The sequence below is a fragment of the Fusarium poae genome, chromosome 4, assembly GCF_019609905.1.
Source record: "Fusarium poae strain DAOMC 252244 chromosome 4, whole genome shotgun sequence".
Lineage (NCBI taxonomy): Eukaryota > Fungi > Ascomycota > Sordariomycetes > Hypocreales > Nectriaceae > Fusarium > Fusarium poae.
The window spans coordinates 4365409-4384646 of record NC_058402.1 but is presented as its reverse complement, the minus strand read 5'-3'; the positions used below and the strand labels follow the sequence as shown (position 1 = coordinate 4384646).

The window sequence follows — 19238 nt, the reverse complement described above, 5'->3', positions numbered from 1 at the left end:
GGTAGCTTGTCTCTTGAATCAGTGGGATATATAAGTCTGAAGCCATAACGGCCAATGTCATCAAATCAAAAAAAATATTCCATTCCAACACAACAAACTTGAACGAGACACTTCTTCAATACCAACACAATGGATCTTTCCAACAGAGCTGCCTACCTTGTTAGTCCCAATGGGCCCACCATTGAAGTCAGATCGGCACCTGTTCCAACACCTGGCCCAAGGGAGCTGCTTATCAAAACACACGCTGTCGCGATCAATCCAGTCGATGGAGTGAAGCAGTCCATGGGAAACATGATGTTCGAATGGCTCAAGTATCCTCTCATCCTCGGTTACGATGTCGCTGGCGAGGTCATCAAGACGGGTCCTGATGTTAGTCGATTTAAAGAAGGCGATAGAGTGGTGGGAGTCACAGCAGGTATGGACAAGCGAGGAAGAAGTCCCGACGAAGGCGCGTTCCAAGAAATATGCATCTTGCGAGAACACTTGACCGCTCGAATTCCAGAACGTATTACCTCTATCGACGCCAGCGTTTTGCCTCTGACTTTCGTCACGGCTGCATGCTCTTTATTCCAGAAAGATCAGCTGGCACTGCAACTACCTCAAATCAAGGCAAAGCGCAGTGCTACAGGTCAGACAGTCTTGATTTGGGGAGCAAGTACAAGTGTTGGGAGAAACGCTGTACAGCTTGCTATCGCGGCTGGCTATGATGTTATCGCGACAGCATCACCCAAGAACTGGGATATCGTACGTGGTCTTGGCGCTTGTGCAGTTTTGGACTATAACAGCCCATCGGCCATAAACGACGTGGTATCTGCTTTCAAGGACAGGAAATGCGCAGGTGCTGTGGCCATAGGCCAAGGGTCATTGACAAAATGCGTCGACATTGTCAAAAGCGTTCCAGGAGCCACCAAGAATGTTGCGCAAGTCACCCTTTCAATGCCCGAATCGCAACCAACGACTATGCTCTCCATGATTCCGTTTGTCGCAAAGTATTTCTGGATGACGGGCACTGATCGCCTCAAGGTCCTGAGCAGTGGAGTTCAAAGCAAGTTCGTTTTTGGCACAGATATAATCGAATGGGATACTAAGGGAAAGATGGCTTCATTTTTGAGTGAAGCATTGGAGCTTGGAGAGTATGAGTTGAGTTCAGAAGCTCAAGTACTCGAGGGCGGTTTGGATAGAATTGCCCAGGGACTGGACATGGTTCGCGGAGGAACTAGTGGTAAGAAGATAGTAGTGAAAGTTTGAGTAGCTTTACCATATTGAAATCACTGGCAATTCTATTATATTCATGTCTCTCATATGCTTGTTATTGTTAAAGACAGTGACCTTTGTATCACACGGATATCCTGACTAGCATTTATCGGTCTGTAGAAAGAAAGTGGTTTGTCAGACGCTAACAAGGAGAATATTGTGGTTCTCGGAAATCGGCAGGTCTGCCAAGTGTCAAGCTCACTGAGGATTTCCAGGTACATCCACAGGGAATAAAAGACTCGAATTAAGAAAAGTACCCACGAACTGGACAGACAAGTTCTTCAAGGATGTCATTGCTGGTGGCAAGGTAGCTCTACCTTTGATTGCAAGGACCTCGGCTCGACAATATGTACAGGTCCTGGTGCCACGCCTTGCGACACTTACACGCCGCCTATGGCTTTTTGCGTTCACGTACAGATCGCCAATATGTTCAGCGCGTTCCACAAACTCTGGATGAAGAACATCAATTTCAGCATAAAGCAGTTATCAAGCGGCATCAAGGATATTGTCAAGGAGTATGGTGATCCTCCCAAGGATGACCGCAGCATGCTTCTCAATATGATGGTTGGTATCCTCACCTCAGGTCCAGTCGGAAAAGAAGAAAGGTTGTCAGAGGATGTCTGCCGTAACAAACTGCCTGGGTGTATTTGGCATGACGACGTAAGTTGAACCCCGTCAATCTGATGTATGTTCAAACTAACACATTTATCCTTTCAGAAATGTGTTTGTTTCGGAAAGAGCACTATCAGATACCCTGGTAAGAATCGACAATATGACCCTCTTTCCCGATCCGAAATCGAAGAGATGAAGAAGATTGTGGATGATTATGAGGCTGCTCTCATCAACAACTACGAGTGCGACAACGGTAAACCTTCGATTCCCAGCTCAAAGGACTTCAACATCAAGAACCCTATCCAGTACCCCAAGTGCTTCATTCCCTTGCACAAGCTCACTGAGGACGAGCCTTTCCACTGTAACATTCCTCAGGACCTTTGGTAAAGAGATGTCATGTCCTGGAATCATGACTGCCAAGACGCTGGGCCTTGATTGTTCTCAAGATTCTTGACTTGGGAGATAGGAGGGATTGGCTTGTCATTGTTGTTATAGAGATTTATGATAGACTTGGTTAAATACATCTTATTGACTGAAATGATACACTCGCGATGCACTTCGATAACCCTACTTACTACCTATCCCTTCAATGCCTTTATTACATATCTTATCCTATCTTTAGAGAAGACACTTCAGTGCAGCGTATTGGTACTTTAGCTTTAAATAATTATGGTTTTTGATTCAAGAAGTTCCTTCTTAGAATTGCGTGTGATGTCCAAAGTGCAACCTGATCACTACAGAACATTAAAGTGTGCAAAGGACATGTTATCTGATCAAGAACCAGTTGATACCTATTGCACTAGGCTCTGAAGCCAGTTGTCCATGGTTTCAACCATCGATTATCTTGTTCAGGTGGGATTTGGGTGGCAATATATGAACAGTCAAGGTAAACAATGCCTTTGTTGTCTGGAATGGACTCCAGGTTGACATAACGGTTGCAGAACAATAAGAACAATCTCAGTATGAACATAGTTTCCTCACAAATCCCTTGTTCAGTCTCTTTAAATCGAACTCTCTTTGCCTTTTATGCCGTCGCACATCTCGAATGTTCATTGCGTTTGCTCGATGATGCCCAGCGTACATGAGGCTCAAGCCGATACACACTTTATATACATTTCTTCTTACGACGACTATAAGAAGACCACTAGATCAACACAAAATCCTCCCCCCAAAAAACCCAACTCTCTCCAGTCAGATTGTTTTCTTATAGTAAAGCTCAAGCAGTACTCTAAGCGAAACAAAACACCAACCGAATTCCCTGTACACTTGTCAAAATGGCCAATTACGCATTAACCGACACCATGTACACAATTCACTTCCACCAGATTGCCTTCAGGCTAGGGAATCTGCGCGAGATTGTGAACCAGATGTATCACGACTTCCCAGTTCTCGATCGCGCTCAGTGCGAAAAGGGATTGGTACAGTTTCCTTTCAACCTTCCTAGCAGAGACTTCATGCGATCGGTGGATGAAGATTTGTCTGAGTTATCAGATGAATTGGAGACGTTTCCTCATGAATTTTCACAAGCATCGCATCGACTATTGAGAGACGCCCTGTCACGACGGCTTGAATCAGTCGAGTCTGCTTTCCAGGACATCCATACCAAGGTGTTGAAGCTGGACCCAGTACGCCTGGATGAGAGTCTTGCTGAGCTTGAAGAAGCAGAGGATTGTTTCAACACAGCTCTCGATTCACTCTTGTTCAGTGAGGAGGACTAAAGAGACTGTTGGTGGTGGAAGATGTAAGATTAAGAGGTCTCAACTGATTTAGAAGCTGCTGGCAGCTATTTAGATCAGTTGCAACTAGGTCTAGTGTGCTAAGATCAATAAACTATGCTATTGCAATTTCAACTCCCATAGCCCTTTCACCTGTGAAAGAAAGTGAAGAGACTAACAGTCAATTACTTAGTAGTAGCTAGAATCACCTAAGATGAAACAAAGAGGAAGGACTCGTATTCAGCGAGGTTTGCTTTTTCTTTAAGAAGTGCTGCATAGTACTTGGTTTATTAGTATCGCATGCCTTTTACACGCTTCGTCTCCATTACATACCGGTCTGGATGTCAGCCGCTTGCCAATCACTTGGCCAATACTTTAAAAAATCAACACTCATGACAGAGCAAGTCAGAAACACCTTGTATAAGATTGCATTTATTGGGAAATAAATCTTAGTCTTGTGATGGACCACCTTACAAGCAATATCTAAGTACTAGCATGCTTCATCAGGATTCTACCTGAACAAACTCCAGTGACCACTGTTCCACAACTATCTATCTACTCAATCAGTACCTCGGACCACTATGCGCTGATTCGGCTCATCGAAGCCTTAATCTCCCAATGGTCTCGATCCCTGATATATCTAGGGCTCTGAGCAATGATGGAGCAAGGCAGGTAGTGCGCGTGGTTGATGTTGTACGTCACACTTCCACTGACTCCAACCAGCGAAGAAGCAAGTGCAGCATCGCACATTGTATGACAAGTGCTTCCCCATCGACCAGCGATTGCTTCCGTTACCCATTTCTGCTCCAAATCTTGCTTCAGGTGGAGTGCCTTGCTCTCTAGAGTAGCAACTTCAAGATGACGAAGTGCGTCCATGATAATGGCGGCAGCCGGGGCCTCGCGTACTTCAAGGACCTTGGCATCGGTTCGAATCGGCTCAAGTCCGACGAAGCGACCATGTCCAAACTTTCCTACCTCGACGTTGAGGAGGGCGATGGCTTCAATGAGAGGCAATCTGTTACCGTTGATCGAGACGAGGTTTCCATCCTTGAAGCTAAGGGTAAGCTTCTGGGGAGAGCAGTCCATGTTGCGCTGCGTCCACTGATACGCTGCTTCCGGGATGATGAAACTCTCGGGGTCATCTAGAGGACCGCTTTCGAACTCCCGACACCACAGATTCTCATCGCCACTGAGCTTTCGGTCAGACAGAAAGGTCAAACCAACTGCAGACAGCTCTTTGGCTTTATCCTCTCGTGAGATGGCCGAACGCACATAAGGACTGCCAAAGTCTCCAGAAAAGGCATAGCGTTTGATGCTGTTGTTGAGCCGGGGCAAGCTGTTCTGTGACAAATTGGCAGTATGGAGAAGAAGCTTCGCGTTGAGACTTTTGGCGTAGTCCGTGACAAGACGGGCGATAAAAGGGCGGCTGAGAGAGCTGCTGACGGGGTACATTCCCATGTACTTTGCGTGAGCACGGATGGCTGGCATGACACCTTCCTTGACCAACCGCTCTCGGCCATCGAGACATCTGAAAGACGCACCGAAATGGGCAGCGTTCGTGGTGAGTTCATCCTTATCTATGGGTTCTCCAACGTCCACAGCTACGGCATGGATGTTTGTGAAGCCAAGATGGTGAAGTCTCATGAGAAGATATGTGCTATCCAAGCCACCACTGAACATGGTGACAACTGGGGCATCTCGGTTCTCGAACCTTTCTGCAATATGTTCAAAGCTGTCAATCCGACTGCTTTCCTCGCGAAGGAGTTGAACCATGGGCTCCTCAGGCTTGGAATGCTTGACACTCAACACAGCACGCTCATTAGGCTTGAAGGCTGGGTCATGGTCAACATGAAAGGCATTGGCGTTGCCATGATCCATGAACAGAACTTCAGATGCCTGAGTCTATCCAAGTTAGTGAAGATGGTTACAAGTAGATATAACAGTCGGGTGCTTACCATTTTGCTATGCTGTCTTGCCTCCGAACTGTGGGAGGAGCTTTTGGTGGGGAATATGTCGATCAATATGGATGAAGATGAAGATGCTATCCTTGACAAGATGCAATAACGTTTTGGTGTAATGGTGAGGTGCCTGAGTCAAGTTCGCAAGATTAATAACGACAAACGCGACGACCTTTAACCCATTGCCTTCTTCCCTCTCCTTCGTCCAACGATCAGCATACGTTGTTAGAGCGACTGTATACACCTACCATCCCATCTCGTTAGGCACTTTGTGATACCATGTGCGTCATTCATTCGTCTACGAAAACGATACATGACTGGAGACATATAGCACTAGTAGAATGCATCAGCAATGCTGTTTCTCCTGCGCGCACAACTGGCAGTGTCATCTTTCCATCACACGCCCCCAAGTGTAAATGTCCGAAAATAGATCGCCCGACGCGTTTTGCACATTGACTTTGACCAGGCTTACAAGGGGACGACGTCGAGCATGTGAGATTACTAAATGATGTGCATGAGTGGAGTATGGAATAAGTGGCTGGCTGAATGAGGGAATGCAGCTGCATAGTCTCCATGATAGGTCTCGGAGTACTTGCGGTACGTAACCGTAATCTGCATCTGTTGCGCCCGTGCCAAGAATGTTTCCGGGAAATCCCCTCCGTTGCACCAGAGACAAGTCGCTCAGTTCAACTGCTCTTCTTATCTTCGTGGTCTATTTAACTTTAGCCTTTATCTCTGTATAGCAGTCTGTTCAGAACACCACACCAACCTAAGCAACAAGCAAATAAAGCAATGGCTCAAATCATTCAAAACGGACATCACGCATCTGGAATCAAGCCATTGTCCAATGGTGACCAAAACCCAAAACAACAACAGCCTGAAGACCAAGAACTTGTTGCACTTTTCGCCGCAACAGACACCCCTGCAGTCTCTGATGCTCTCGACAAGTTGGGTATACCAGGCCAAGTCATGAACATCATGCCCTTGGCCAACTACCAAAAGGTCACTATTGGACCAGCCTTTACTGTACGCTACGTACCCATCTCCAGTAGTGGCCCACCTAAAGGTGTTGGCGACTGGATTGACGACGTTGCTCAAGGCGATGTCATTCTCATCGACAATGGCGGTCGCACAGACTGTACTGTCTGGGGTGATATTATGACTCAGTACGCTGGCATCAGAGACATTGCCGGGACGGTTATTGACGGTGTCTGTCGCGACGTGAACCGTGCCATCAACGACGACTACCCCATGTTTACGGCTGGTCGTTTCATGAGGACTGCAAAAGATAGAATTGAGGTGGGAGCTGTGAATGAGCCTGTTGGGATTGGACATGTGCATGTAAAGCCCCGCGATATTGTTGTTGCCGACGCCAATGGTGTTGTTATTGTCCCAAGGGATCGCGCTCGCGAAGTGGCTGAGATTGCACGTCGCATTGACGAAAGTGAGGAGCGTATTCGGGAGATGATCTCCACTGGAACGACACTTGGCCAGGCACGGGCTGAGCTCAACTATCATAAACTACAGCGCAAGGATTAGTTAGAGTTTAGATGTTGAAGAACACCATGATTTGGCACAACGCCATATACTTCCATGAGCCGTAATTTCAATTTGCAGTGGAATTGAGTTTTCTTGAATGAGCGATATTGAACTATGTTTAAAATCAATTTATTGATTGTGAGACAAGACTCGAACCACTCGGCAGTCACGTAAATATAGCAGTTACCTCAGTTGTGACAATATTCAACACTGTCACTATGTACACTGAAATATGCTTTACTACTGTAGAATCATTGAATACGACGTAGATGAAATGGAACTGTTGTTATGACAAGTTTGGTCACAAGCTGAACTGTACCTACCGAGGGCAACATCTACATGGAGCCTAGTTCAACGATGCCCATTGGTTACCCCATTGACGGCGCCGCTGTTCACCTCCCTAGCTGTCCCGTTTGCTTTGCCGTTGGCTGTTCCATTGATTTTTCCATTGAGTTTCCCATTGGATGTGCCGTTTGTCGACCCGTCTACCACTCCCAGTGTCTTCTTCATCAGAGTAAGGTCACTTCGATGACTCTTCATGACAGACAGAATATCAACACTAGTAACAACCATTTTGAAGTTCTTCAGCCAGTTGACATCTTCAGGCTTCAGCCTGAATGCAGGAATCATGAGTTGAATTCCAGTTTCCTTGGAGGAAGTTATAATTTTGGACATAGCCTCTTTGAATTTGGATTCATTAGCCAGACCATTCGGGTTGCGTACTGGAATACCCAGGGTGGCCTTTAGGTCTGTAACGCCAACCATGAGCACGTTGACTCCTGGGGTTCTTGCAATGGCGTTGACATTCTCAACGCCAACCTTTCATAACGGTCAGTAATAATAACAACAAGGGCATGGTGAATAATTCTTACATCGCTTTCAATCTGGCAAATGACTGAGACGTTTCTATCTGCAATGGTCTCTGATGTCCATCCCTCAGGAGCAATGTTTGTAATTCCATCATACAAGGCAACTGGAGAAATGGATCTCATTCCACCATTGTAGGCATGTCTGACCTTGTAAACAGCCGCTGCTGCCTGCTCAGGAGTATCAACCTGGGGAAAAACAATACCACCCGCACCTTTTCAAGTCAGCTACCTTGGTCATTGATGTTGATACAGGATACTCACCTGCATCCAAGGCATAAGCCAACAGGTCAGAATCAGGACTGGGAACTCGGACAACAGCAACAGTCTTTCCCTCGCTAGCAAAGTTGATGGTTTGAATGAGAGACACAAGAGTCTCCGGATTAGTCGGCCTGTCCGTGTTAGGTACTGATATTGGAAGCTCGTTCTAAGAACTTACACATGCAAAGTGTCGACAAAGATGAAATCAAAGCCAAGTACAGCTACCAGTCGGGCCATTTGTGTATGAGGAATTCCCAGCATACAACCAAAGACATGTTTTGGTCGCTCATGGTCTCCCTCATAATCAGCAGCACCGATTGCGCCGTTCAGGTTGGAGGGCTGGAAGAGGGAAAGAGCTCGGAAACGATCCATGTTGGATGATTGATTGATGTCAAAGCGAATAATCAGATTCTCTGTGTGCTGTAGTGTAAAATGTGTGTTATTAGGCAAAAGTCAGGATTTGTCGTTGCACTTTTGTTCACGACCCTTCAAGATCAGGACTCAAACAGGAGTACCAAACAGAAGGCGGTGTGACTCGTTTGCATCTAGCACTGCCTTGGAAGTCGAGGTTTGTACTACGCATTGTCGGGGTAGCTACAATTCGTGTCGTACACGATGTCTCAATCACGATGCAGGGTGTGATGCCTTCGTCGTCCACGCTCGTTCTAACAACACCCCTTACAGAATCCGGCAAATTATGATGACAGACTCTGTAATTCTACTTCCTGCCGAAGAACAACGGCGAGATATGCTGACAAGGTTCAGCATAAACGCGATCGTCAGTCAAGATGGTTCGGACGCAGGAGATCCCGTTACCGTGGTTGCTTCCATCGACTTGTTTAGTGGCCGGCAGTGCATCTGCCGTATTCACTAGTCCGGAACCACATATCCAATTATATGCGTCATGGCAACGGCGCAGATCAGAGATGTACTGTTTATCAATGGACTAATGCGATGATAACGACTAAGTTCTTATGCCACGGCAGTGAAACGGGATAACCCGTTTGTGATCGGCGTGATAGCTTATCTTGGCATTATGTGCTCGGTCAAACACATGCAAATTTCCAGTATGTGTGTCTTTAATGTTGTTCAGCGTTAATAGGCGGGAATATTTCGTAAGTCGACTAGACACCGTCGGTGGCTTGAAGCTAGATAAACTAAGCTTGGAACCTAATTACCCCGCCAACTATTGCATAATGTATACGGTAATGAATGTATGTATGTCTTGACGCATGTGTTCTCCTCCAATGGCTCAAATGTTCCTGGCGTTGCACAGTTTCTCCCATGTGTATCCATATTCAGTCGTTATAGGCTACTGAACCACTAGCTTGGTAGTCCTGCATGCAAATTACGAGAGCCTGCATCCCTAGATGCGGAGTCGGACCGCGGGCCGCTGTTTGATGCATTCCAGGTCTGGCGGGGAAGGGAAAACTTGGTCTAATAGGTCGGAGGATATCAAGTAAAGCTATTCATTCCTTGTTATCTCCACATTCGATCGCTTACTTGCATTAGACTTAATCTTGATACAACGAGCTGCGAGACATGCATCCATCCGATGGATCAGTTAGCTACTGGGGTCAGGACTCGTTCTCGTCTCACTACAGATTATTTCTTACACGTCACCTTCCACCTCCCCGATCCATGCTTTCAGCTTACTTTGAGTTCGCTGATCTCTACTACGACGAGAGGAATCTCATCTCACTCGGAGCGCCTATCTGCAGATCTGATTCCGGCACTTTTGCAACCATCCTTGACGTGGCTGTTGTTGTAGAACCAGGAACAGCAACACCGTTGGTGTCCAGCAACACAGACCGCCATTTCATGTGACCGTCAAGGGAAATTACAAGTTCTCTCCGACTCAGACTGTACCCTATAGCATCTGGTTGACTCGCATTGCCCGAGAATTTTTGTTGTCTCTTCAAGTTTCTCACGCAGTTTCTCACGCAGTTTCTCCTACGCAATGGTTACCCGCGTAGCTATCCTTGACGACTATCACGGTCTTGCATCTTCTCATTTTTCCAAGTTGGACACTTCGCAGTATTCATTCGAGTATTTCCCAGCCACACTGCGTCCATACCATGATGAACATACGTCACACGCTGAGAGACATGAATTGGTCCAACGATTGGAGCCGTTTGAAGTCATTGGTGAGAGATACCATGCACCGTCGCACCAATCAAACTTTGCTAATGACCGCCCTCAGCTACTATGAGAGAAAGGACACCTTTTCCCAAGCAATTGATTGAGCGTCTTCCTCAACTCAAACTCATCCTGAGCAATGGTCGTCATAACAATGCCATTGACATGGAAGCCTGTCACGAGAGAGGTATCCCGGTGACAGGTTCTGATGCCCGAATGGCCACTGCGGCTACCTTGGAACACATCATTACCATGATTCTGGCTATCTGTCGTGACATTGCACATAACGATGCAGCTGTCAAGAATGGAAAATGGCAGACTAGCATGGTCACTGGTGTCACTGGGAAGACTCTCGGTATTGTTGGCCTGGGACGACTGGGTAGCTCTGTTGCTCGAATCATGAGTTCAGCGTTCGGCATGAGAATCATTTGTTGGAGCTCAAACTTAACCCAGAGTACTGCGGATGAGCAGGCAAAAGCTCAAGGGTTGTCAATTGAACGGCCAGATGGTGAAAAGACATTCAAGTATGTTAGTCGTGATGAACTCTTCTCCACGTCCGATATAGTCAGTCTACATTTGTTGTTGTCCGATCGAACAAGGGGGATGATCACGGCCGAAGACTTGGCAAAGATGAAACCATCTTCATTCTTTGTTAATACCTCTCGTGGACCGTTGGTAAATGAAGAAGATCTGCTGAAGATTCTCAAGGCAGGGAAGATTCGTGGAGCAGCACTGGACGTGTTCAACTTGGAACCCTTACCAAAGGATAGTGAGTGGAGAGACACGACTTGGGGGACAGAGGGCAAGAGCCAGGTCATTTTAACTCCTCACATTGCGTACGTAGAAGAGCGTGTCATGAACGAGTTTTATGAGCATCAGGTTGCAGAATTGGAGAGATGGTCAAACGGAGAAGCTTTGAAGAACACCATGTCCTAGACTAGATAGCGACAATTATGGTAGATGTTGCGAAACGCACGAATAGATGTTCAATCCCAGAACTCGAAATGTGAACCCAAAATATACATGGTCAAGCAGACTGTAGCTCTTTTGCAATGCCCGCCCAAGGGTCAATTGCCTTCTAGTACGCGAGAGGGCTTTAAGACTGCTGGAAAGGACAAGTAAATATCTGACGGCCATGACGCATATCATGCACATCTAGCAGAAGCAGGTTGACGCTCCAAAGCAAAGACATATTGGTGCTAGTATGCCCATCGATGACAAGGTTGGCTGGATATTTATGGGCCATTCTCTGGCAACAAGAGCATATAAGAAACACTACGCGCCCTAACCATTCCTCTCTGGAAAAACGCCACTCGTTCTATTTTCCTCCTTTTACCAAGCACTTCACATTCATGTCTACTACTTGATTCAAATCACAACGCAATAATGGCACCTATTTTTCCTTCGGTTACTTTCGTTCGTAATGAGAGTCCAGTTCCTGAAGCAGAACGTGACATGCGTCTGCAGAATCCTGAGCTGGGTATCTCCGACACTGATCATATGGCCATCGCTAAATACGCTGATGGTCAGTGGCAGACGGCAACTATTCAACCATTCTCTTCCTTGACACTACATCCTGGATCCAAGTGCTTCCAATATGGACAGACACTATTCGAGGGCATGCAGGCATACAAGACGCCTGATGGAAGGATCGTTCTCTTCCGACCTGACAAAAATGCAAAACGCCTCAACATCTCTGCCGATCGTGTAGCCATGCCTGAGCTACCAGAGAAGCTGTTTCTAGATATGGTCAAGGCACTGATCTGGGTTGAACGCGACTGGTTCCCTTCTGGTGAAGGCGGAAGACTTTACCTGCGTCCCTTTATGTTCGCTGCAGGGAACTCTGTTCGATTCGCAGTAGCCCAAGAGTACATATTTTGTGTTCTTGTTTCACCAGCACGTTCGTTCTTCAATCGAACTGTGCTCAATGTCTACGTCGAGCCGCATTTAAGACGAGCATCGCCAGGAGGTACAGGAAGCTCCAAGTGTGGTGGCAATTACGCGGCGGCTCTTCGTTCTCATCAAGAAGCCGCTAAGCATGGATGTGACCAGGCGCTCTTCTTGGAAGATGACGGCAAGATACAGGAACTTGAAGTCACAAACATCTTTTTCGTCATGAAGAACGGCACAATCCGGACACCTTGTCTAAACGACACTATTCTCAACGGTGTAACACGAGCATCAGTCATGGAACTGGCCAGGGGACGAGGCATCAAGGTTGAAGAGAGCGACTATTACTTCAAGGACTTTTACGCCGACGCGATGAGTGGGGAAGTGCTTGAAGTATTTGCCTGTGGTACTTATCGTGTTAAAAGCTACGGCATTAATTACAAGCTTTTTCCCTTCTTTACTAGAACCTTCCTCTTTTAACTTTATAGGATTCTTAATATAATAAATTCTAATTTAATAAACTTTTTAATATTATTACTTTTATTAAATACTTTATAAGTTATTAATAACTTATTTTCCTTATTAAAGATTATTCTAAAGATTAAAAAGTAATTTTATTTAGAATATTTTACCTCTTAATATATTAATATTATTACTATATTTTATTCTATAGAAGGCCTTTAAAGCCTTTTTCTCTCTATATAATAAAGATTTAAACTTTAATTTATTAACTTAATAATTAATTATATAATTAAAGGTATTATAATTAAGAATAATAAAAGTAATAATCTAATTATTAATTATATTAGTAATATTTTAATCTTAGGTATTAATAAAAGTATTATATTAAAAGTAATTATAATTATTAAATAACTTTATTAAATATCTTTCCTTAAAAGTAAAATTAATTATAAAGGCTAAGCTTTTATAAATAATTCTTTAGTTTAATATATAGCTAAGGTTAATAAGAACTCTAAAGTTTATTATCTTATATAGTAATTATATAATTATATAGTTTTATTAATATTAATATTAATAAAGAAGTATTTAATAATTAATTTTTTAAAAAAAATAAGAGCTTTTATAGTAATTATTATAATTCTAATTTTATAAATTATAATATATACCTTTAGACTAGACCTATATTAATATCTAGGTTTAAAAACTATATTTATTTATAAGTTGATTTTATATATATACTTCAGGACTTACGCCTCAAAAATCACCCAACAAAAGCCTGTAGTACAGCTGGTGGTCTTATCGCTGTTGGTTCATTCTGCTGTCCGCCTGACGAAGCAAAAGCGAGGAATAGAGCCAATGGACACGCCGACGGCAAGTTTCTAATCGGTGATGGTGAAATGGGCGACTTGACCAAGAAGCTCAGGTCAGAGTTACTCGGAATCCAAAACGGGACTCGAGATGACCCTTTTGGATGGTTGCATGAGGTTCGGGGTGATGATCTACCTCAATTTTCTGACAATTAGTGGTCAAGGTTAACTATCATAAACTCCCCGGCTTGTCACGAGTTGAACTTTATATCATATAGTGTGAGGCATCATATTATAACGAATGGTTTGACATATATATTCGTAATACATTGCCATGTATCGCCGACTTCCTGACCGTTGAACTCATACTCCTTTGTTCCGCCAAACAATGTGACCTAGAGTGTTTTGTTCTTCTGATAATACAAAGACTTTTTTGTTCGGTCGCTGAATTGTTCGTCCACGCCGCATATTCCTACCATTGGTCACGATGAAGCACTGTTCAAACTTGGATAATAGGATAGCATATCGAAGCATTGAATCTCACCCACTAGCTCCGATCCAGCGTCGAGTGCAGCGTATGTTCTCTGACCAAAGAGATGCTGATAAGAGCCAGCCCAGCCCAACCCGCCATCATCAGCCACACAACTCTGAATGACTGCATGAATGACTCTATGACCCCTTGTAGCCAGCCTTGAGGAAGATGCTTTAGTTCTTCCAAACCATCCAGAAGCCGACGGATCTCCTCGGGACCACCGGCCTTATCACCAAGCATATCCCACAGCTTCTCTTTTAGCGTATTCTGGTAAGCTGCAGACGCCATGGTTATGCCAACCGTACCTCCGACGCTCCTAGCTAGAACTACAGCTGATGTTAGTGTCATTTCCAAACATATATGGCAGTGCTTACAGATTGCTGATGTGATGAGTGCTTGTTGAGAGTGGTCGACTGCAGCGAGGCACGAAACAGTAGCGATTGTCAACACGGTGCTGAAGCCTCCACCAACAAGTAACAGCCCGATACAGGTGAGGTAAGGCGAACTGCTGTCATTTTGGAGAGTGAAGAGCATAGTGCCTGCTATCAATGACGATGCTCCTATGAGGCCAAATCGTCTGTATCTTCCAGTCCATGCCATGGCATATCCTGTTCCCAGAGCTCCAATTGAACCCCCGAGAGGCGATGGTAGAAACTTAAGGCCAGCAGTTGTGGTGGAGTCGCCGAGAACTTGGAGGTAGAGGGGCACATAGAATGTGGTAGCCATCAACAGCATGGAGATAAACAGACTGGCAGCACAAGCAGACAGGACGGTACGATCGTAAAGAAGGCTTACAGGGATGATAGGTTGCTTGACCTTACTTTCCCACCAGATGAAGCCGGCAAAACAAACAATCGATAGAGGTATCGTTGTCAAAGGCAGAGGATGAGTCCAAGGTACTGAGTTACCACCAGTGTTGAGACCAAGAAGTAAGAGAACGAGGAATGAAGAGGTGAGAAAGACACCCAGAAAGTCGATTCTTGCGAGATAAGACTTCTCTGATACCTTGGCTGGCACCTTAACTAACCATCCGATGACAGGGATAAGTAGTAATGAAGGTGGCACTTGGACTAGGAATGCAAGCCGCCAACCGAATTCAGTGCGGTCGTGAAAGAGTCCGCCTATGACAGCTCCAAGCATTGCACCAGCTCCAAACCACAGGTTGGCGATACCTTGCATGATGCCTCTTTTACGAAGCGGTGTAAGGTCAGAAGTCAAGAACGTCGCGATGCTTATCAATCCACCTCCACCGAAACCTGCTATAACGCGACCGATAATCATAGTATAATGATTAGTTGCCACGCCGCAGACCAAGTTTCCCAGAGCAAAGAGGAAATTGCTCAGCATTAAGCCGGAACGACGTCCGAAGATGTCGGTAAGTCGACCTGCAATGGGTTGACAAGCTGCATTGGAGATGAGGTATGCAGTTGCAAGCCATGACAGCAAACTGAGCGAGTTGAATTCGCTTGAAATAGGGCCGGACAAGGTCGCAATGATTGTCGAGTCCAAAGCGCCCAGGAAGATCCCAAACCATGCAGTGGCCATGATAAGTATCAGCCTTCCCAGGGGAGGTTCCTGGACGAGAACGATAGTCTCCTCATCTCCGCAGTTTGTGCAAAGGGCATCATCGTCTGGCTCGTTTAAGAGAGGCGTTGCCTCCGTCACAACTCGGGTGGCTTGAGGTTTTTGTGTAGGGCATTCACTACACTGGATTTCTGCCATGATTGAGGTGTGAGTGATGTTTCTTTGGTCAGAACGATAGTGCAGTATGGCCAATATGCTTGTTGACTCTGAAGATGGTGAAGATTAACTCTGACCTGATGACTATTTATGGCATCAATTCGCCCTCCTTGATTACTTGACTTCGAAGTTACACGGTGGCATTGAAAATGGTTACACACACATCATTCGTTTGCATTCACGCTTCAATGACGGGGGCTTGGTATGACACTAACAGATCAATTTGTCTCCCCGCATGAATCCCTGTATTGAGTAATACATAGCACCAATGTCGCGAGAGAATGGAGAGACTTCTGCCTAATACTTGGCGATATCGCGGTCTAAACTATTGTTGATCGGCAGCCGAGGAATCGATATGGCTGACAGGGTTTCAGTTCGGTTAGTGACTTGAACCCTGCTAGAACGTAGATCATGAACCAGCCTCTAACTATGGGTCCGGTATCTGGGCCACCCAGTTGGACACTGGTGATCTGAGACATGTGCTCCTTTGTCAAAGGTGAGAGTCATTCCAACCCTTCAACGCCCAAACCTCGTGACTTTCAGCTTTGTCTGTTCCTCCTCCCTGTTCACGAATAAAATGTAACTGTCTTACAATGATATCGTCAGAACGGACACGCGTCAAAACGTGAGGCCACTTGCTGTTTTCTAGGAACAAGACGAGAAATGGGAGAAGTGGAAGACATGGTTATTAGACCTGAGGTGGGATTAAAAGCCCGAAAGCCCCTCGGTTACAGAAATTGACGGCAAACTGGCTCAATCAGCTGTCTCAATACTACAGGGATTTAGTTTGAGACATGTTTCTGTCAACATTGCTTCGTACGCTGATCATCCGAGCTCTAGACCCTCCTCGGGTGACACACATCAGTAATCAAATCCTTGGAATCAACAAAATGTTAGGACGGGTTGCGTAGAGGTTGGAAACTGGAAGACATAGCATAAATATACAAAGTGGGGGATGATCTCGGACAGAAAACACCTTGATGGTCATCTAAAAGTGAACAACGTCTTGCGGGTGCATGAAACTATTGAGAAGTTTGGGGAGAGGCTACTCGGCCCTTGTTGTCTCTCTCTTTCTATCTCCCCCCAAATGGACTGGTAGACTGGCTACCCATATCGCGTCGCAAAAGTTCGGTTCTATTTGCTTGGCATGGCAAGTGAAGCTAGGGATAGGATATCATAAACCCATGCTGAAAACCAATTAAGAGATCGCCATGTTCTTGACGAGGCTGAGACTTGCATCTGTTACCGCCTGTAGAATACGACGGAGACTTTGTCATACACCAGTCGCGGAGACGGACAAAGCCCCGACACCTCAACAACCTCAACAACCAACCTGTGCCCGGAAACCAAGTTTCCGGTAAACAAAAGACCAATTCAGCAAATAAGCTCCAGGAATTTCCGATGGTACCCCTTCTGTACTTGTTGTTAGATAACCTGAAGAAGTCCAGTGTTCAGCTGATACCTAGGAGATATCCACTCCGTGACACCACACCACTTAGATCCAATGCCTGGAGGTGACCTGAGGATATCGAGTAAGCAGTTGCCTTCCAGCTTGTACCGCCAAAGGTTTGTTGGATAGTAGTTTTCTATGAAGTGACAGTTATGTTTCAACTGGGTCGTTGGTCAATTGTTTTCATCGTGGGCGCAATAGTTTTGTTTAATAAATTACTCCGATACGAATTAAGTAAGTTTAATATTAGTCAATGATGGAACATTTAGCTTCCAACACTGCACAAAAAAAATAAATTGTTGAAATCATCTATAGAATAAATGAAAAATAGATTAGTTCTAAATAGTATATATGCACAGAGTTGTAGTGTTAAAGTATTACTCTTATTGTAAGATAATTCTTTTTAATTACCGGGTAATTGGTAATTAGACAAGCGGGGGTTATCCAACTCGCTGGTCATAGTACCAAATTTTAGATGGATAATTAACCAATAGGAACTCGCCTCGATGGCTCAGTGGTAGAGCGTGTCACTAGTAATGACAAGGTCCACGGTTCGATCCCGTGTCGAGGCAAGAAATCTAAGAACATTATGATAGTTCTGCCTGTTATTTCTTTTTGTTCCTTGAAGTTAGTTACTGCTCCAATGGAAATTACCAAAAGTCAAATCAAACCCGCCCCCCCCCCCCCCCCCCCCTTCTAAGCGGAGTGACTTGTTAATATATCCAGTTTGAATTCGCCGGACGCGTTTTAGCGGCTCGGTCGCGCAAATTGGTATCGCGATCGCAGGGATGGGGTGCAATTTTGTTTCACTGTAAAACTCTAGAGCACTCTCAGTAACCGAATATCTATACACGGTCCTAAAGTATATTAACGCCGTTCATATCACATTCTAGCCCTTTGCGTTGTTCAACGTCCACAATACAAGCGTTAAAGAACATGTTCCCGAGAACAATAAGTTCAGAATGACCCTGCTAATTTTGCCAGTACCTTCGCATTGTTTCTTTCAGTAGCCTCGTTATACAGACCCTACATCTCCAATGGCATACTGAACTCCCAGAACCCCAGCAATTGTTTGATGTTCGCCCCATGGGACTTGGTAGTCAAACTGACCATGGTCTTCTTCCCACTTAGAGTGTCGAGCTGCACGATAGAGAGCTCCACCGCCTCGCTCAGCTCCAGCCTGAGTTGATGGGCTCCCGGTAGGAGGTTGGGCGTGACATGAGTGCCATTCCACATCCGCGAGGGCTGCATGTCGTCATTGATATCATATCGACTTTGCATAGCAATCTGTGGCTGGGATTGTCGGTTGGCATCAGGTCTTTCAAAGTCTACGCTAATGTGTGGCTGGAGGCTGCGATAGCGGAGGTCGATCATTTCATCCTCAAGTTCTCGAACATGATTGACGGCTTGACGATATGTCGTGACAAGATCATCCCATCTTTCTTGTTCGGAAAAGTATGATTGAGTCGAAGGTGTTGCAGGTGGAGTGAACGAAAAGGACGAGTCGGTTGGAGTCATTATACCCGTCTCAAACGACGACATTGGCTCGTCCATGTCAAGTACTATAAAACTCTTTAGATCATGTGTTTGACTTCCAAATTTCGAGACTCTTACCTTCAAAGTCAGAAGGGGACAAGGTGTCAACAGAGTCACCACTAGAAATGCTTGACACATCTCCATCATCGTCCCAAGCGATACGAGCCATGTTGTGCTATAGGTGGAAATACTGGGATGAAATCGTTTAGGATAGTTGGGCGCTTTGCTCGTCTGAGTGGTTGTGAGATGACGTTATTCTAAAATTGTGACGAGATGATTTATACTGCTTAAAGAGAACTGAAACGACGATAGGAACTTTGAATGTCGTTGGTCAGACTTTGAATTGAATAACGCTTCTGGTTAAGTGAAACGTTCACACAACTGTGTATGTTGTGCCGAAGCCTGGAAAATCTGTCAGTCATGCGCATACAGCCCTTGTTGGGAAGTGGAATGTCAGACATAAACAAGAGGAACAAAG

At 45.2% G+C, this 19238-nt stretch overlaps 9 protein-coding genes and 1 non-coding gene across 10 annotated transcripts; 6 read left to right on the top strand and 4 right to left on the bottom strand.

Moving 5' to 3' along the window:
* Positions 1 to 129: 129 nt before the first annotated feature.
* FPOAC1_011499 (uncharacterized protein) lies at positions 130 to 2253 on the top strand (the record flags this gene model as incomplete). The annotated part of the gene is made up of 4 exons (XM_044855876.1): positions 130 to 1222; positions 1470 to 1553; positions 1610 to 1914; positions 1972 to 2253. 4 exons carry the CDS (start codon positions 130 to 132, stop codon positions 2251 to 2253), a joined length of 1764 nt encoding a protein of 587 aa, XP_044703189.1.
* Positions 2254 to 3140: 887 nt separating this feature from the next.
* Positions 3141 to 3584, top strand: FPOAC1_011498 (uncharacterized protein; the record flags this gene model as incomplete). The annotated part of the gene is made up of 1 exon (XM_044855875.1): positions 3141 to 3584. The coding sequence occupies one exon, from the start codon at positions 3141 to 3143 to the stop codon at positions 3582 to 3584; it is 444 nt and encodes a 147-aa protein (XP_044703188.1).
* Positions 3585 to 4160: 576 nt separating this feature from the next.
* On the bottom strand, positions 4161 to 5539 carry FPOAC1_011497 (uncharacterized protein; the record flags this gene model as incomplete). The annotated part of the gene is made up of 2 exons (XM_044855874.1): positions 4161 to 5483; positions 5537 to 5539. 2 exons carry the CDS (start codon positions 5537 to 5539, stop codon positions 4161 to 4163), a joined length of 1326 nt encoding a protein of 441 aa, XP_044703187.1.
* Positions 5540 to 6331: 792 nt separating this feature from the next.
* On the top strand, positions 6332 to 7078 carry FPOAC1_011496 (uncharacterized protein; the record flags this gene model as incomplete). The annotated part of the gene is made up of 1 exon (XM_044855873.1): positions 6332 to 7078. One exon carries the CDS (start codon positions 6332 to 6334, stop codon positions 7076 to 7078), a length of 747 nt encoding a protein of 248 aa, XP_044703186.1.
* Positions 7079 to 7429: 351 nt separating this feature from the next.
* FPOAC1_011495 (uncharacterized protein) lies at positions 7430 to 8577 on the bottom strand (the record flags this gene model as incomplete). The annotated part of the gene is made up of 4 exons (XM_044855872.1): positions 7430 to 7897; positions 7951 to 8159; positions 8209 to 8336; positions 8384 to 8577. The coding sequence occupies 4 exons, from the start codon at positions 8575 to 8577 to the stop codon at positions 7430 to 7432; spliced, it is 999 nt and encodes a 332-aa protein (XP_044703185.1).
* Positions 8578 to 10165: 1588 nt separating this feature from the next.
* Positions 10166 to 11280, top strand: FPOAC1_011494 (uncharacterized protein; the record flags this gene model as incomplete). Its single annotated transcript, XM_044855871.1, has 2 exons — positions 10166 to 10352; positions 10409 to 11280. 2 exons carry the CDS (start codon positions 10166 to 10168, stop codon positions 11278 to 11280), a joined length of 1059 nt encoding a protein of 352 aa, XP_044703184.1.
* A 450-nt stretch (positions 11281 to 11730) lies between these two features.
* Positions 11731 to 12714, top strand: FPOAC1_011493 (uncharacterized protein; the record flags this gene model as incomplete). Its single annotated transcript, XM_044855870.1, has 1 exon — positions 11731 to 12714. One exon carries the CDS (start codon positions 11731 to 11733, stop codon positions 12712 to 12714), a length of 984 nt encoding a protein of 327 aa, XP_044703183.1.
* A 1335-nt stretch (positions 12715 to 14049) lies between these two features.
* On the bottom strand, positions 14050 to 15756 carry FPOAC1_011492 (uncharacterized protein; the record flags this gene model as incomplete). The annotated part of the gene is made up of 2 exons (XM_044855869.1): positions 14050 to 14360; positions 14409 to 15756. 2 exons carry the CDS (start codon positions 15754 to 15756, stop codon positions 14050 to 14052), a joined length of 1659 nt encoding a protein of 552 aa, XP_044703182.1.
* Positions 15757 to 17724: 1968 nt separating this feature from the next.
* Positions 17725 to 17796, top strand: FPOAC1_011491. Its single transcript has one exon. It is a non-coding gene; the product is annotated as a tRNA-Thr (tRNA).
* Positions 17797 to 18250: 454 nt separating this feature from the next.
* Positions 18251 to 18929, bottom strand: FPOAC1_011490 (uncharacterized protein; the record flags this gene model as incomplete). The annotated part of the gene is made up of 2 exons (XM_044855868.1): positions 18251 to 18786; positions 18839 to 18929. 2 exons carry the CDS (start codon positions 18927 to 18929, stop codon positions 18251 to 18253), a joined length of 627 nt encoding a protein of 208 aa, XP_044703181.1.
* Positions 18930 to 19238: the final 309 nt, after the last annotated feature.